General features: G+C 38.9%; 1 protein-coding gene across 6 annotated transcripts in view; it reads left to right on the forward strand.

Annotated features, from left to right (window-relative positions):
* Nucleotides 1-19,240, forward strand: part of PITPNC1 (phosphatidylinositol transfer protein cytoplasmic 1) — an 80,045-nt gene that overhangs the window by 23,843 nt on the left and 36,962 nt on the right. For 4 of the 6 annotated variants that reach the window (XM_012578470.5, XM_072936972.1, XM_072936974.1 and 1 more), the window contains exons 2-4: nt 14,166-14,314; nt 17,975-18,063; nt 18,530-18,537. In XM_012578470.5, the coding sequence (XP_012433924.3) occupies nt 14,166-14,314; nt 17,975-18,063; nt 18,530-18,537 (246 nt within the window). The remainder of the gene's footprint in view (nt 1-14,165; nt 14,315-17,974; nt 18,064-18,529; nt 18,538-19,240) is intronic. The other 2 variants (XM_072936973.1, XM_072936975.1) reach the window with 2 other exon arrangements.

The following is a 19,240-nucleotide window of genomic DNA, read 5'->3' on the forward strand; positions in this document are numbered from 1 at the left end:
ACCTTTGGGGGGAACTGTGATGCAGATTTGCTCCATGTGGAATTTTCTGGCCTTCACGAAGGCAGCATCGACAGGTAATGTAGGAAATATTGTATGAACCCAAAGCTGAAACTCACACTTCATTTTCTTTCTTCCACTCACTGTAATTCAGGTGCTAGAATGCAAGTCTTTTGTTTGTTCTCAGTAGCTCAGGAAGAACTGGGCAATGGGAATCCTTTGAGCTGTTAAAGAAGAGCCCTGACCCGTCACTAAAACCAATTGAATTAAACACAGTTTGCCCTTTTGAAAGCCCTGTTTGGTTGTGGGATCTAAGCTTTTGTGTTCTCTGTTGATGGTCATTATGTGTTTGTGTGTTAGAAATTATTGGAAGAATGAGAAAATAAAGCAATAATCAGTCATGCTTGTCAGATTCTGTAGCTTTAATGTCACAAAGTGCCATGGGAAAATGACATGAAAGCACTTGTCATCCAGCCCTGAATACAACCTTCCATCTTTCCTTGCCCTAAACCAGCTTTTTTACAACATTAACTTTTCTTCTGTGTTTTGGCCTCACTTTAAACACCTTAAATATTTTTCAATAGTAATTGTTGGTTTTGCAATTTAAATTTAAAGAAAGAAGTTGGAATAAAAAGTTTCTTTTGATTTTTTTCCTTTCCACCCTCTTTTCGGCATTAATTATTCTTAAGAACACTGCGTTATCTGTTCTATTTTATTGTATATCTGGAGTGCTTTTTCTTTTCTAAAGTAACTTCATTTCTGTGTGTTATTTTTTTATTTAGTGTGAGTTATTGATGATCCAGGTTATATCAGGTGGCTGTGGACTAACTCAGAATCACAAGAGAATGGGCACACGGCAGGTTTAGTATGGTCAACTAGAGTATACAGAGTATAAAGAATATAGTAGATAGTGGAATACATACGTAAACCTTGTGTGCATTCATGGATCCCACTGGGAATGCCAGAATTCTTCCCACACATTGCCCTATTTGCCAGCATTTGTGCTCACAGCAAGATGACCACTTGGCTCCAACAGAAGAGACACTGTGAGCTTCCCACAGAGCCACACTGGTGGCTGCCTCTCAGTGACAACTGTGACCAGTTGAGGCAGCAAACTGCTCATTGCCATCCTTTCAATCAAAGAGTAGAATTACATGCATTAATTTATGTGGGTTTAACTAATTGTCTGTGGCCAGGATAGAATAAAATATTAAAGAAGCACTGCTTAGACTGGTTGACTGTGGTGACTTTGCTAATCCAAGATTGGGATGTAGGTGTATCAGATGCTGAGGATCAAGGAAGGTGCAGCTGAGGAATATCCCTGCTCTGCTGTTCCACTGTGTAACTTTAATTTGTGTGTCTGAGGTGCTGGAGACAGTTCAGCCGTAGCAGTGAGGAATTCAGAGTGCCCAGATGGTTATCTGCCTCTCAGGAGAATCCTGCAGTCCATACAGAGCACAAGGCAAAACAACCACCAGGAAAAAAAAAAAAAAAAAAAAAAAAAGAGAGAAATAGAGAATTTAGGTTTCCAGGTTGGATAATTAACCATTAACATTCCTTATATGTATTCATTCTGGGAATGAATGTGAGAGATGGAGGAATGGAATATTCTAAAGACTAACATGGAATGGAATATTAACATGACTGGAATATTCTAAAGTGTCTGGAAAGTGACACTGTTCCTGCAGGAACAGTTTGCCATGAGCTCCCACTAAAGCTGTTCCCTGAACTATGTTGCTAAAATCTTCCTAGTCAAGCTCCCAGGCCCAGCATGAAATGCCACATGTTAGAGGTTTCACTGTTTTGGTAACACCTATCAGGCAGTGTGACATCCTCTCCCTCTCTTCCCACCCCAAAAGTTTTCAAATAAGGGAGAGAGATTTAAAACAAATTTGAGAAACTGTCCACAAGAGCAATTAATTTGTTAGTGAGGAAATTCTTCAACTGGCATTTACCCAGCCTTTGAGCTGCTGGAGAAATCCCTGAGTATTCCCATTAAAGCATGGCATTATCTAGTTAAAAAGCTGAGAGTTCATAAAGTGTTTAGACTAAAAAATTTTGTCATAAAAATGTTTCACAATCACAAGCCTGTAAAAATAGTAGAAATTATCTAAATCACTATAAAAGCAATGTTTTAACTTAAAACTAATGCAGATATGTACTGCTATAAATGTCTGACTGAACCACATGCATTTAAAAGTATGTTAGACTGAAATTAGATTACTGACCAACCTGTGAGACCTGTGTGGGCATGGACATATTTAGTGAGTTTCATTCATGTTTTAATATTTTCTTCCATCTTTTTCCCATAATTATACCTTTTTGTGTTTTTCAAGGAATAATTTACAGGCACATGACATATGACAAAGAATTCTCTAAGTTTGTTTGAATTCTCTATTGTTTTGAAAAGTAATAGAGAAGGTCAAGCTGTGTTGCCATGCAACAAGTCTTTGGTCTTGCTGTCTGGTCTTTCTGCATGCTATAAAAAAATCAAAAATGTAGGAGATAAAGAGCTTTCATTGGGTTGCCATTGCTGCAGCAACCACTTCCTCTCTGAGTCTGAAGCAATGACAGGAACGTTTGGGGAGCAGAAGGCCCTGGGTGGCAGGAAAGGAAGCGATGATCTCTTTGTAACTGTATTTTTAGACTCTGGTGAGGAGAGGTTTTTGTTCAGCTTGTGTGTGTGTAGTTTTTGTTTAGGGTTTTGTCAATTATTGAAGCAGAATGCTTTACATTAATCCTCTGACTTTTTCCAAACCCAGCTTTTTACAGGGTGTGTGCACTTCAAGTCCTTGAACTACATGTTTTCCATTTCAAACATGTGTCTTAGCAGATTCCAGCCTGGAGAACTCACATAAACAGTGCTCCCATGACTGTCCCAGAGCACTGTGCTGGTCTGAGGGACTGCAGGAAGAAAACCAGGTTTTCTATACAGAATTCTTATCTATTTATGCATTTTGTTGTTATGGCTTTCAGCTCTATTCCCTGGTGCTGCAGTACACCATGAACTCTTATACCCAAAGGATCGGTTCCAAGTGACGCAGCTGGCTCTAGCTAATGAGGAAGTGGTTAACTGGAGCAGAGAGTGCAGGAAGGCTGTTTGTTCACTTACGTACAAAGCTCTCCGCAGTCAGCACGAGAGGCTTTCCATTGGACTCAACAGGATCTGTTCCAGCTGAAGTGGCCTTTTGGAAACTTCTTTGTACTTGGAAGTTTCAAAAAGGCCATATCACAAAACAAAATTTTCATGGCGAATGAAAGATAATCCCCCTTAGAGGCATTCAGAAATTGATTTGTCTGTTACTGGTGGTGTACAAGCTACTTCATAAGGCTGCACAGTCCAGCACAGAACCAGGAGATGCTCATTCCTCTGCTGTTCCTGGTGATCATTACTTCTGGTTTTGGTATGCAAAGGGGTAAGGCAAGGCTATCTGTCCTAGAAGAGTTTTTTAGTTCCCTGGTGCATGGTCAAGGCCCCCTTAGTCACACTGGATTCTTTCAGATTCTGATATCTGAGCTGATAAATTGCCAGTTGTGTCTTACAGCCCCTGCATAATCAGACTGCAGGTAGCTCTGTGGAATATAGAGATACATATTTGTTGTATAAGCTTGAGAAATTATATCCCATTTTACCCAAACATTATCACCCTCTCTAATCTTCCTAAGTATGATGAACCCACGTAACTCTTTTGTGTTGGTTAAAATCTGCAGGTTTTAAATCCTGCACCTCCCTCTGCACTGTTTCCAGGTTCTGTCCCAGAGGAGATGCTGTGTTTGTGTAATGTTCTAGACTTCCCTTACAGAACACTAAAACCAGATAAGCACTGGTGGAATGCCTGATGCTGTGGCTCCATCTGGCAAAAACATCTGGAGAACATACAGCTTCACATTCCTGGATTATGATAAAATTGAATTAAGCCTATAGAGTCCCTTGTCAGGAATTCTTTGCCTTCATCCTCCCTTTAGTCTACATGTGGTATGGAAAGAATGTCTGTTCTGGAAGCTTTTCAGTCAGGAATGTGGTCCTTCCTGGAAATTTTGCTTATATTTACGCAAGAGCTTCTGTTCTGTGTAGTGCTGGAAGGCAGCAATTCTGCTTAGCTGTACATCATCAGAGAACTTGCACCTCCAAGGTGGAGAAGTTTGCAATGGCAGGTTGTGTGCTCTAACTCTAGACAAACACATGAGCACCCTGACACCTCCAGCGTGTGCACCCCCGGATGTCACAGCTGCTTTTTATTCTGCAGCAAAACCCAGGGTCCTGCCCAAGAGTTTATTTGGCTGCAGTTTTGATTTTCCATAAGTAATCAGGCAAGCAGATTTCTCCCCTAAATGTCCTCCCAAGATGTGTTACAGATTCATGCATGTAACACAGGCATAGGTACAAAAGTAATAAGTTCCTGCGGTAGTGATTCATTTCAGCATGGGGGTATTTTGTCACAGATATATAGAGTAGGTACTTAAATTGCAAATGTTTGTTCTAATTAACTAAAATGGAAAAATTATGTCTTCTTTCAGTATTAGTGTTGAGACTTCAGTGTATCTCAAAAATCTGGGGAGGAAAGTATGTCTTAATTTCCTTCTTATGCAATTGCTCTCATGTGCTTCCTTCCATCAGATGACTTCAGATAACGTTAATATTTTCATCATCCTGATCCCTGGGTTGGAGGTAGAGATGCAGGAGTGACCTCAACTATTTACAGTCACTGGATTCTTTATAACATTATTTTTATCTACAGGATGCAGGAATAAAACAAGTGCATTTTAAAAATTAAAACGAAGTCAGTTTTATTTTAGAAGATCAGAAAGTAGGATGAAGTAATAAATGAAATATTATATAAAATAATAAAATGAAATATTCTGGACTGTGAATATATTTTTATTTCACTGTAAGTAGCAAATAAAATTTCATTTTCTTCTGAGTAAAATATCAGAAGGCAGATTGGATTTGTCTTGTTCAGCTTGTTACTACTGAGTACTAAATTCTGATGCTGTTTTATTCATTGTAGACTGTGCATACTAAGAAAGTTCTCATTTTCCATATTTATAAGCAGAATTATATTGCCTAAAATGCATTGTTAGGAATTTGCTTGCCAAAAAATGTAATTGCAGAATTATTCCCTGCTGTGATTCTGACAAAGTTTGTGGAATCCTTTGTAGTCTCTTTGGTGCTTCTAAACTCAAAGTTTACTCAAATTTTTTTTCTGAAAGCATTGAATTCTCTGCGCTTGAAAGTTGATGGTGTTGGCGTGAGAGAGATTTTTCAAGTCATAAAAATGAGTAATTACTGAAGAAGAGTAATTAGAGAAAAGGAGCCTGAGGGGAAAGAAGTTCTACTTAAACATTAAGCAAATACCATTAGCCATGCAAAAAGAGAAAATCATTTCTAAAAGCACATGCACACGTGTTTGGTCCATTTATAGTTAAAGATAAACCTAACTCTCAAGTCTATTTCTGCACTTCATTGAATTTTGAAAGGGTCAAAGGACGTATGAAACTCTGAATACTCTCAGCTTAAACTCAACTGAATTAAAATAACTAAATTTTTTAGATCCTGCACTTCACAGAAGTCAACCTCCCTGTTCAAAGTCAGCTTTGCAGCCCAGCCCCTTGACACATAGTGTGGCTGGCTGGCCACAGCACATCCCAGCTCTGGCCAGCTAAATTGTCTTTAATATGCGGGGCACACGAGTCAGTTTCTTCTCTTCCCCCCCACAAATCCTGTTCATTTTAATGGAAAAAACAGGCAACAGCTTTTGCTGTCAGGTTTAATAGAGCAAGCTTCTCCATCACCATCACTGGGCCATGGAGAATGTCACATTTCACCGTGAGTGAACAGAGTCCTGTGCCACCCCATGTGCAGGGCTCGTGCCTGCTGCTGGGAAGAGATTGGTGACAGGGATCAAGAAGAATGCCCTCGTTTTTCCACTCTGACTGTTCTTGGAATATCTGAAATGGAAACAGTGTTTTCCTGGAATATCAGGAAAAGGGTTTATGTCACTGAAAAACCTTTAGTAACCTCTACAAAAATTATGCTGCAGTTTTACTTCATTTTACTGCATTCCAAGTTAAAATTTTAAGATATTTATTGAACAGCTCCTTGAGCTTCAGGCTTTAAATTACCAATGAACTCATGAATGAATTGTGGCAAACAAATAAAATACGCTTTTGCCTTAGAATAAGATTCAGTAATAGTTTGATAGTTAACAAATTGATTGTGCACTGTAAAGCAGAATGAACTGTGCATGAAAAGTAGGAAGCTGGAATCAAGGCAGGGCGTGTTTGCAGACAATCAGAGCAGGTACTCACAAACAGGGCTGAGAAGATGTGGAGAGTGGTCAGTGTGCAGCACTGACAGACTGCTCAAGACACACAGTGAGTCCCTTTTAGCTGTTCTTTATGTGCACAGAGGACTTTTGAGACAGCTTCCAGAAATGTATCTGCATTCCTTGCAGGAAATACATGGATAAATCTACATAATAGAATATCATCAGTATTTATGTACAAAGCACATAGTGTACATGCTTGGAAAATGTAACCAGCTGACTCACTGTAAAATATTGTTAATAAAAACTGATTCTTAAAAATTGTATGAGCTTGTACACTCCAGATAAACAGCTGGCTTTTTTCAATAGCACAGCTGGTCTAGAAGCATAAAATGACTACAATTTGAACAGGACATGAGCTATATTTGGCAAACCATTTGCATGAAAGCTGAACATTTGCAACTTAATTTTCATTTATTTTCATTTTCGTTGTACACCTATTAAGCAGAGATCTAGACCTGCTCCTATTGGTTTCAGTAGATCTTGTTTAGCTGTAAGCCACTGTGTGCCAGGGTATTGTAAATTTAAGTGTGGGCCATGTTGCTTCAGCTGAAAATACCAGAGGAAGATACTGACTTTTGACCTCCATTGTGTCATCGCTGAACTGCCATTCACGGGAATTTAGGCAGATAATGTATCTCAAGGTTGTAATTTCTTCCTTGAAAAGGCAAAGCAAACATGAAAGCAGTAAGAATGGCACTTCACAGCATGCAAAAGTCAACTGTTCCTTCTGCAACTGTTAGTTTGTGAGGCTACAAAAGCATATTCCCATGAATTTGGGTAACAGTAAAGAATACTGCTGATGCAAGTCAGCAGATGTGTAGTGCTTTGTGATTCAGAGATGCATGCAGAAATTAGTTGAAAGAAAAATTTCAAGCTCAACTCTGAACTCTGACTGGTCAGATTCTTTATATATTACTGCAGGGAGTGACATTTATACCACCAAATAATTTGCATTATTTGCTGGGGCCTCAAATCACTACAGTGAATTATGCTAAGATTTAGACTTTAGGACCTAGATGTTTGGTGTAATTCCTTGATTGATCTTTTGTATAGATAAAAACAGATTTCCTTTTGAGGACAGTAATTTATAAGTCTACCTTTCCTCCTGGAGCTACTTTCTCATATTTGCGCCTTGGGGACAGCCATTTAAAATACCTTTTCATAAAAACTTCTTTGCACTTCGGATGTTTCTACATGACAAAGAGAATGCAGTGCGAAGGTGCCTGGTTTGCTCTAAACATCTTAGCTTAGAAACAAGAAGTCAAACAATGCAGTAATGCAGGCTCCACACTGCTGTTTGGCCAGGCTAAAGGAGATTTAGGGTCAGGTCAGCAGGCTGGGAATCTGCACAGCACTGCACTGGGCTGTAAGAACCACCCCCTTCTGCCTTCTCTGTTTACTGTTCATGCTTTCCTTGCAGAATTTCCCAAGCAGTCAAACCCAGCAGTCCTCTTTTCACAGGATCCTAGCCCACAATGTCATTATTTTACCAGGAAAATCACTATTTTGGAAATATAAACCACTATTTTCACACTGGTAAATTGTGCTACATAAGAGAGACTACCAAGTTCAAATTTACATTGAATTTATTTTCTTCCTGCTTTCTTTCCTGCCTCTCTAGAAAAAAAGGATTATTTCAGTGGCAAGTTTTCTTACTCCGCAGTGGTTACAAGTCTGACTGATTTCTCTCCATAGCAATGTTCTGCAGTAAAACTTTGAGCTGGTGGTTGTCAAGAGATACTCACCTCCATTGCTTGCAAAGTAGTGGCTCTGTGCCCCAGCTGAAACCAAACCAAATTCCTGATTCCAAAAGCAGCCAAGGAGAAGCCAATACAAACCCACTCATACATGAAAAATCAAATACCAGCACACTGTACATTCCTCTATTCTTGTTAAAACCAATCTAGGAATGTTAATAACAAAGCAAACAGATTGCTTTGTCAGAAGCTGGAGCTGGTGTCATGGAAAAGATTTCCTGAAATTATTGTTAATAGCCGTGAATCATCACCTACAGGAGTCTGGGGATCAGAGGGCACAGCCTCAGTGCTCCATCAGCCAGGGCTGTAATTGCCCACACCTGTGAGGGAACGAGGATGCATCAGGATTCACCCATTCCAGATGAAACAATGCCTAATAATACTAACATGAAGGATTTATGGTTAGTGGGAGATTAGAGAAACCACTTCTCTTGAAGTAATTATCATTAAGAATTAAAAAGAAATTACAGGTGTGTCTTGTGGTAACAGCACTGAGCTGGAATCGCTAGATTGAGGCTAAATTCCCTGCTCTACCACAGACATCTTTTTTAAGGTTGATGTATTAATTTCTGTTACAATTAATCAAACATGAAATAAGGTTAATACTTTCTTTGCTTGTGTTTAGTATCTAAGTGGAAGCTTTTCATATCTGTAGCAGTGTAGGGCTTATGTCTGGATCAGGACCTGAAAACAATGCCCTGAACATCAAAACAAACACAATAGGAAACCTCAGTGTATCCTCCTAAACAAAGATATTTACTCAAGCAAGTACATTTCCAAACAATTTATTTCAGAGGTAAAATATCTCTGTAAAACTTCTGGGAGGAGATTGCTGGGAGTGACAGGCTGTGCATGTTTGGACAAGTAACTTACCTGGGGATCACTATGTTTGTCCTATGGTGGTCCTTTGAGGAATAATCAGCAATTGTGTTCAATAATTCAAAACATGGAAAAGTGATAAATGATATTCCTATTAATCCTTTTAGTAAAAAAAAAAAAAAAAAAAACAAACCAAAAAAAACCCACAAAGTCCTGGAACACATTCACAAGGAGCACACAGAGCATGTTGCAAAGATTAAGACTTAAAAATAGATCAGAAATGTATCAATCAATTTTAAGATTGTTGTCTGTGAATGAGACAGCACTCTATAAATCAGAATTCCTTGATAAAATTGCTACTCTTTTGCCATAATCAATGCCCTTGGTTTCAGTGCAGCTGTACTGATATAACTCATAATGAAGCTGATGCATTGTATTTTCTTGCTAGAAATAAATCTTAACTAAATTGAGGTCAATGACAAAAGAACTATTGCCATCATTGGAGGCAGGGTTGAACCTTCAGAGTTGCCTTTGTGCATTAGGACAGATCTGTTTCATTTTAGTTGTTGCTGCTTTTCTTCTTTTTTTCTGTTTTACCTTTGCAGTTGTCTGAGAACAGGACTAGAAGCCACTGGCGTGTTTTAGCATGAACCTGTGTGAGAAATACTTTCCACTGTCAAAATGCAGCTCACCAAACAATCATTACCTTAAGGAGGCAGAAAAGACACTCAGTGTCTTCTGGACTCCAGCTCCTCCCTGCAGGAAGGGATCTCACTACTGGCTCAGAACAAAAAATTGAACAAATTGAAATGGCAGCACCATCCCTGATGGTTTAGTCTAGTTACAGAGTAGATGAAAGTGTTCAACCATTCTTTTGAATATGAGAATTATGTAAGATGAAGCCAGTGATAAATCTGTTACATTTTCTGTGAGCATTCAGATAAGAACTTCAAGGAGCAGTATGAAAATTTCAGATACAAGATCATTTTGGCATAATTTCTCCTTTGAGAGAGCTTTATTTTTTATATTCCACCTGAAGTTTGAAAGTTTGTACTCTGAGACTTGCATTAAATCAAAACCTGAGCAAGAGGCAGTCAGGCTGAAAAAAATTCAGACATGTTTGTACAAAGATTTCTTGTGCAGCTCCTGCTGGAGATGGCGGGAGCTCTACAAATTAAAGATGGGTGGGGTGGACCCCTTTTAAAATTTTTTCATTTTTCTTTATTTTTTTTTCCTTCTATCTGTGGGATAAAAGGGCTTCTGGTCTCACTCATAATTTTAAACAAAATCAGTTTGGCCATCCTTATGCTGTTGCTAGCATGAAGCTTGTTTCTTGTATGACTAAATCCCAACAGCAAACACCATCTGCCTGTTGAAGGAGCAGGCAAGTCACCACCGAGACAAAGTCTCACTCATTAGGGCTTAGGAAACATCAGGGCTGTTTTTCCACATTCTGTGCATTTGTTTATTGAAGTTCTTGCTCTGATATTGAATAAATTTTCCCCTATTAAACTGAAGAATTTACAAAGGGTTTTGCTCCAGATCCAAATTAATGTCAGATGCCATTGTGTGAAATTTTACTGAGGTCCTTGAAACAGTAGATGGTCTTGGAAAATTATCTTACAGCTAAGAACACAGAAATCCAGACTGTGATAGAGCAACATTAACAGTAGTGGCACATCAGTTTACCCTTGCAGGAATAATGTGTATCAATTACTGGTGTGAAACGATTCTTAAGTGCTATTTCTCCACAATATCCATAGGAGCTAAGAAAAAGCTGTGACTTTTTATTCAGACATTTAAATTCCAGCAAGTTCTAAAAGGCTCATCTTTGCCTTGGATTTTATTAATCTAAATAGAAACATACGCTTGAAAAAAAAATGCTATTTTATCTGAAATAATAGTTGTTCACTCTCTGATTTAGTAAAGTACTATTACTTTGGAAGTTAACATTTTCCATTCAGCTCTAGAATGATTTTAACATTTTGTACAGTAGGTAGAAACAAATGAATAGCACACCAAAGTGCTAAGTTAGCTACTTTAAGGTACATGTACAAGTATGTTTCCTTTGCTGAATGCAGCTGCTTTCCAGCAGGACTGCCCAGCCACTTCAGTCGCTGTGAAAGGTCATAGAGTGGGCTGGCTTGGAAGGGACCTCAAAGCTCCTCTCATTCCAACCCCTGCTGTGGGCAGGGATGTCACTCCCTGGAGCAGGCAGCTCAGGGCCCCGTTCAGGCTGGCTTTGAAGGTGGATATTTCTACTGGACTGGCGTCAGATCCATGGCCATGGAAAGTCATCGCCTGCAGAAGGCGAGGAGCAATGGGGTTCCTGCAGGAGAGCTGTCCAGCAGTGGTGCCTTCTGTTCCCTTCAGCATCTTCCAGATGGGAGGCACCATGCTGGGCTGCCTGGATAATTTCTGTGACATCCTGGGTATGACTGGAATGTGTGTAATTTTGAGCCTCAGCAGAGGAAAACCTTCCTTTAGGCACTGTCTGTGCAGCATCTGGAAAGCAGCTGCTTTGACAGCAGTGACCCTCATCTGCAGAGTGCAGATGGACACAGGGCTTAGCCCCCTTAAACTTCTGCTCAGGTTCATTTACTATTGTAAATGCAGGTGAACCCGGTGGGAAGAAATTATGATGTCTGACTCAGTTCAAAAGGCTGAATGATTTCTTTATTATAACTATGCTATAATACATTAATATACTGTATAAAGAAAGATACTAAAGCTACATACTACTTTCTCTAACTACCGTATCGAACTCATTCACAACTCATGACCCTCTCTGAGAGCCCAGCCCCAGGTGGGTTGGATTGGCCATCAGGCTCAAACAATCCTCACCAGAATCCAATCAAGCAATCACCCAAGGTAAACAAGTCTCCAAACACATTCCACATAGGAAAAACAAGGAGCAGAAATATAAATTGTTTTCTCTTTCTTTCTCTCTGTGCACCTCTATGGAATATCCTGAGAGAGAGAGAGAAATGTGCTTACTACAATTTACAGTCTTTGGGATTTGATATCTTGAAAGCATTTTATACTGGGGTGGGTGTGTGAAAGAACAACCTGTTAGCAAAACGTGGTGTTGTGGGGGTATCTCTGGTCCATGTTGCTGGAGCAAGTGAAGGCATCAGTACAACCCCACAGCTGGCTGTCAGTGGGAAAGTACATTCATCTTGATATTTCTGAGACAGCATTTCCAACAGAAACCGAGGTTTGTATTTGACCATTAAAACTGAGAGCGAAATTGCAAAGAACTACGTGGATGTAGGAAATTGATTATGTGCAATTATGAAACACTTTCCAGAGGTGTCCATGGCAACTAAAATTCATAACTTTATGGGATAACAAAAATCCCAATAGAGATCATGATCGAAATATTGACTTTATGTCAAACTGTAATTCCCCTCTCCACTCCTCATCTAACCTTTTCATATTCCACAGGATACAAATTACTGACCTCTTCCTTTCCATTAGAAGATAAGAACCTTATCACCTTTCCTCTTTTCTGCCATCCTTATCACTCTACAGGCAGGAAGTCTGGGCTCCCAGGTGGTCTAATTGATACATATCTAATTAAAGGCAAAGCATTTTTTCTCAGCTTGTATGTAGCTTTTAAGTGTGTTGCTTTGATTTCAGACCTGAAGAACAGCTTTGTGTGCCTGAAATTTACTCGTTTTTAAACTGTACTAATTGGTCAAATCAAATGTACTACAACTTTGCCTTTGCTGTGCACCAATACATTTATTTTTGTTAGAGAAAAAGAGAAAACAATTTGTCATGGTTCTAGTTAAAAGCTATGTGTGAGGTCTGCAGCTCTTCAGAGCCTTTGAGATTAGGACAAAATGTTCAAATATGATGAGATAGAGAAAAAGCATTCAGTAGAGACAAAGGTAGAGAAGTGGATTAGCAAATAAAACAATTTTAGGACTTACTCTCTCAAATCAAGACACAAGTTCCAAATTTCTTACCTTCTTGTGGCCTGTTGCTGTAGGGGAAAAAATGGGATTATTCAAAATTGAGGAACTAATATAGGGTGCCCTCCATCCTCCTATTCCTTATCATTTTGTTTAGTAAGACTGTCATGTTGCCAGTTGCTAATAAGGTTTGTGATGGCTTGGGGTTTTTTCTGAGCTAATTGCTCTTTTGATTTGGGCTCTCTAAAGTATGTGATAGGATTGCTGTTATAATATGCAATAACCACAAGAATCTCATTGAGTTTTCTGAGGACAGACTGTCACAAGCCTTTTGTTTGCTTATGCTGAGCTAGTACTTGGCAGCTTGTGTGGTAGCTCAGCCATTCTCTAAATTAACAGGTTGTTCTTTGTGTATGAAGGGGGATTGATGTGATTGGAGTGATTAGCATGTATATGCCTATACAAATTGCTCTGAGGGAGAGAGGGGTCCAATCAAGAAAACTGGATAGGTCCAAAGACCTATCAGGGTTGGAAGAACCCTGGTATGTTCAAGAGTGTGCAAAGGACTTGAGAATAAAATTTCAGACCAGAATATGATTGGGAAAGTACAAGTTTACTCTAGAACCTTTGTTCATGAAAGTTCAACAATGTATTTGTTAGATTTCTTTGGAGGCAAAAGCCCTGATGCAGATACAAGACATAGTGAGAAAAAAATCAAGTGCAACAATTTATTTTTCAGTGACAGCAAAGTTGGGCCAATCCTCACAGTGTTTGGCTTCCTAAGTTACTTGAGAGTCTATAGAAAAATGATCATTCAAGTGCTTAAATGCATTTTAATGATATTGCCAAGCGACTCAAATGACTTCTCTCAAAGGACTTGGAGTCTACATGTTTTTTCCTTAAGAGCTAGTGCTCCTGTTTCTGTGGCCCAGCCATAGTTACCCCAAATCTTATTGCAGGGCTTCATTGTGTTGGCAGGGCAGGAGAATCCTGTGTCCCACAGAATTTTAGAGTTCACATTCTGGTTAAAGTCCCTTTACATTTCAGTATGTGGAAGCACAAGATTAACTGTTTACTTAGTCTTCACTAATATTCTTACAAATACAAAGTCAAATAATAGAGGACTGGCCTAATTCTTTACATTTGTATGCACAAAGGTTTTGGTATTTTTTCCACAAGCAACGCCATGGACTTCATAAGATAATGGGAGGACCCCAAAAATACTATTTTTCACCTTCAAACTACCTTTTATTTATACAGTCATATATAACTGACTAAGATTGGCTTTTGAATACATGTGTAACATAAAACTAATATATTTTGTTCTTGATTTTGCCTTGCAGTACAGAATTGGACAGCTGTACATGATCAGCAAGCACAGCCATGAGCAGAGCGACCGAGGGGAGGGTGTGGAGGTGGTGCAGAATGAGCCCTATGAAGATCCCAACCATGGCAATGGTCAGCTAACAGAGAAACGAGTCTATCTCAACAGGCAAGTGCAGTAAAACTGCTTCTCCCAGCATGGACTGTAAGAAAAATTTGCAAGGAGTGCAGGCAAGAGTCTTTCTGTTTCAAAAGATGTTCCCATGAATACATGCTGCTTCCTGGTAGCCATGGGGAGGTGGGATAGATCAGTGGCTTGAAACAAAGGAATTGGCTATTATTCTTTCTAGAGCATGTTCTCCATGAGAAGGAATTGTAACTTGGAGTTCAGGATATACTGAAAATCAGAACTTTTGTTTTCTTTTACACTTGTTATTCTGTTTTCCACAATTGTTGGGGAGGGGGAGCCAACAAACTAAACAACAAAACCAGCAAAGTCTCACCCTCCAAGAAAAAGAAAACTGAACCATTGAAAAGGTTTTAAGTTTCCCTCACCTCATAGTCATGTCACAAAGCCAGTGTTTTTGCTGACTGTATTCTGCCTTAGCAAAGTTAATTGACATTATGAATGACCGTCGGACAATGTCAGCCTTCTGGATCATTAAGCTTAAAGACATGGTGGAAATTATGGGGGTTTTCTCCCAGAAGTTCCATCATTTCTTAGAGTGAAGTGTTTGTGTTCCTATGCTGAAATGATACTGCTGAGGATCAATGTCTCTACACTCACAGACTGGAGATGTTCAGAGATATATGAGATATATTGCACAATCTGTTCCCATTTTTACTACTGCTGATTTAATTGAATACCACTGCTTTTTCTGAAGTTTTTCTTTTCCCCTGGGCCTGTTTCATTGTATTAAACTTATGCTCTGCAGCATTTTTGAAGTGGGCATACAAACACTGAGGCTATTGCTTCTACATTGCAAGTTCCTCCTGTACTGAAAACCTGATATATCTAACCTGAATTAAATAACCAGTGATGATGTTGCACACACACACACACACACACACACACACACACACACACACACACACACACACACGACTTCAATAATATATATCTTGTCAAAATTTAATATTATTGTGATTGTAAGTGTTGTCTCACAGGCTGGATATAGGACTTGGGAAAAGTCAATATATTGCTCCCATAGTAAAGCTCCCACATGTTGTGGGTTTTTAAAAAAATGTTTCTGGGTGTTTCTTTCCTGCATGTTAAAAATAAGGCTTTAAGCACAGAAGAGCATATTCAGAATTGGCACTTCAGGGCAATTCAGAATGACAAGAACCTAGAAGCTATGTACAAACCATACTTGGGAAGCACGTGATTCCTGGTAGTGCAGGCAATGGAACACAGGATTTCTTAGCCAGAGATGGATACAAACATTGACAAAGCAGATCTTTGTGCCTACAACAACTCAGGACAGTTACCTAAAGCTGTGGTGGATATTTGAAGTCAGGTTCACTGACTTCAATGATAATTCTGAATCCTCCATCACCAGATTTGCTATTTGAATCTGGGTGTGGTGTCAGATATTGCAGTACTGTTGTAGCTTTGTGGAAAGGGTAGGGATGTTCTCAGGCTGTTGTGGATTTTGCTGGGAGGCCAGGATGTCTCTGGAGGATTTCACTCAAGGAGACGTGCTCCCATACAGGATGTGCTGGGAACTTCTCCTCTGCCTGTCTTGCTGAGGAACACAACTTCCACCAGCACAGTTCTCTCCAGCTTTTCTTCTTCCTGGGCCCACTACCCTAACAAACTTTGCTTTGCTCTATTTTGATCTGAACTGATATGTCTTAAAGAAATTTGAGACTGAACTTCATCTGGATGGAGGGGAAATAAGGAAAATAATAAAAAAAGCTAATGTGATCCTCATACCTGTGCTGCTGAAATAGAGATATTATCTTTTCTTGGAGTGGACCTTGGAAGAATTCATGTATGTCTGTGACTGGGACTTGCCAGCAATTCTGAGTATAGTCTGTGTTTTGCTCATAAGGTTATTTTTTTCAGGATGTTCTGTACTGGTGAAGATAGGTAGACAGGCAAATATGCTAAAAACAACAATAACAAAACAAAGTGCAAAATGAGCAGATGTATATTTTCTAGTGTCAGTATAACCTTAGTTATATTTAGGATTGCTTATTGCCTCTTCTCTCCTTCTGGAGCAATGTTTTCAGAAGCTGAAAGTCTGCATCTTCTGGTATTTATAATTTAGGCATCAGAGTAAAGTTTAGCAGGGGTAAGGGAAGCATTCGTAAAAACACTGACAGAGGCTGAGAAAATAAACAGAAGATGTGATACAGAGAAGTCTATTATGCAGGATGTAAAATACTGCTTAAAAGTCTGTACACAAGAGAGGTTTATGTGAAGAAAATAATCCGGTTTTGAGCAATGTCATCAAAGAGCAAAAGTCAATGCACTTGGCTTTGGATTTGTAGATAATGTACTAACATCTGCATTTTGCCTCTGCACAAATAAAATATTTATATGTAGCCAGATCATGGTTAAATAAGCCTTAATGATCCCAAATGTATTTTCTTCAAAATTTTGCTAATATGGAAAGTTAATTTACTTTCTGCACACAGTTATCTAAACAGAACTATTTCTAACATTTACACTTGGGAGATTGAGGTTTGGAAGCATCTCCTGCAGTTCAGTACAGATTCAGTCTTGGCCTGGGTGCTCTGCTCAATGCTTTTCCAGACCAACAGCATTTGAACTGAGTCCCCCAAGTACAGGGATATCTGTGGTGTCCAAGGTCTGCTGTCCTTGGAATTACTAGTTCTGCATCTTTGTTCCTGGCACCCTCAGTGCTTATAACTGAAGTCATTAAGAGAGGGTTGAAAGATTAATTATAGTGAGCTTGCCTTTTTGAATATTTCCTTGTTCATCAGTTTTTGGTACCCTCTGTGACCAGAGTGCTAGAAATGAGAGATCCTAGAGCTGGGGTAAAATATGCTGCCACCCTTCCATAGTAATATTCAATTACCCTTTAATGATCCCTTCGAATGGTGTATCTATGTCTTTGATTTCTGATTCTGCTGCCTTTGTACCACTGCACTAGTGAGTTTTCTTGACAGAACAAACTCTGAGCTGTAATGTCAGTTCCATTAATTCTCTTCACTTTTGTTATTTACTTTTCCCATCAGCAAAGTGGGACTAATGCTGCCTACCAGCCTCACGAGGTGTTTTGAGTGATCTGTTCATTTTAATATAAAAGCTTCCTACTCAGGAATTGGTGTTGGTAGTGTGGGAACAGCTGCGTGCCAGGTGAGCTGAGCACGAGGGTTTCAGGGCTGGCAGAGAGCATGAAGGAAGAAAAAATATTCTGTAAGAAGAAATAATGGATTCGGGATGGAAGTGGACTGAAATCCCACATTTCCTCCTGACCTCTTGTTAGAGAGTGCCTCCCTGTGGCTGAGCACACCCTGAGGTGCCACCGGGACACTTTCTTTGGCCTCACCTGTTGAGTGAGTGTGGCCAAAGGTTCCAGGCTGTGAACTCCCAGCATGAGCAGCCTCAGTTCAGCCCACTCGAAGGTTGTTGCTGTGGCCCCAATCTGCTCTCTCTGCGAGGCGACCACAGCTGAGGCAAAATGAAAATTCTCCTGAGAAGTCTGGGTACAAACACCTCGCAAATGAAGGTTCATCTAGAACCTTCAAAAACAATACACATAGAAATAGTCATAGTATATTCTAAGTTATAATATATTCTAATAATATGTCATAAGTCATGAGATATTCTAATTTTATACTTTCTTTTTACTTTCAGCAAACTGCCTAGCTGGGCTAGAGCAGTTGTTCCCAAAATATTTTATGTTACAGAGAAGGCCTGGAATTATTATCCTTACACAATCACAGGTAAGGAATGTGGCAGAAATGATTGCTGCTTTGTGGTTTGGGGATAGTTTAGTTTATCTTCAGAAGCTCCAAGTTACATATTGAACTACAAGCACAAAGTCTCCTTAACAACTCCTGTTGAACTGGATATATTTGACACCTTATATTTACTGGTATCAGGAAATGAAGATTATAAGATAAGGATAGGTAAAAACTGGAGTGTTGTATTTATGCAATTTCTTGCTTGCAAAGAAAACATCAGGTGCTTGGATTCTGTCTGACTTGTGTCCTTTGTTGTTCCTTAGACTTTAGTCAAATATAAATCTGACACAATATAAGACTGACACAACCATTTTTATTACTAGTGTGTGTTTACTGTAAGGATCTTGCATCATTGTTTTATTTCACATTTCTTTTTTTTTTCTTTTCCCTCTTCTTTCTTTTTTTTTTTTTTTTTTTTTTTTACAACTGGACAATGGGAAATCAGAATACACAGTAAGTTTTTGTTTTTCTTCCTCTTTTTATTCCAAAAATAGAAAAATGGCGGAAAATATAGTAGTGGAATCCAATCTGATTCCTTCTTAATATAACTTATTTATAATGCATTCACTAGTGAGACATTATTTTAGTTATTTGTTTAAGAAATTTAAAGGGAAATTTGAAGTCATTTTAAGGGGATCCTATAAATTATTTTTCTTTATCACTTCAAAATTATTTTATATGTTTTTACTTACTGACTGTAAGAAAGAGAACCTTCCATTAAAAAGGGTGAGGCTTTTAAGGTTCCAGTTGTTATATGGAGACATGAGAACAGATTTTATTTATTGGTTTATTAACTTATAAAATGCTAATCTCTGATATAGTATCTGGGAAACTGTACAATCTGTAGACAAAATTAAAGATAATCTGGGCATAGTGCCCAGAAAAATCAGCTATTCCCTCTCGCAGAGCTAAGGCAAAATATAGCACATAAATCATGAGAAAAAAAGTTTAAATATGCTGGCCTCAATAATAGCAATAAGTTTCCAGCAGCCTTTGGAAGGTGAGGAGGGGATGGTGGGAAGGTTCCAGGTGAAGGGACCTTTCAGAAACTTCTGCTTTGATTTAGCTTGAACTTCTAACTGCAGGTAAAACATAATGCAGATGTTTCTCTTAATTCTGCAGTGCTCAAAATGTTTGTGCAGATTTTTTAAAAGCT

The sequence above is a fragment of the Taeniopygia guttata genome, chromosome 18 (assembly GCF_048771995.1).
Source record: "Taeniopygia guttata chromosome 18, bTaeGut7.mat, whole genome shotgun sequence".
NCBI classification, from domain to species: domain Eukaryota; kingdom Metazoa; phylum Chordata; class Aves; order Passeriformes; family Estrildidae; genus Taeniopygia; species Taeniopygia guttata.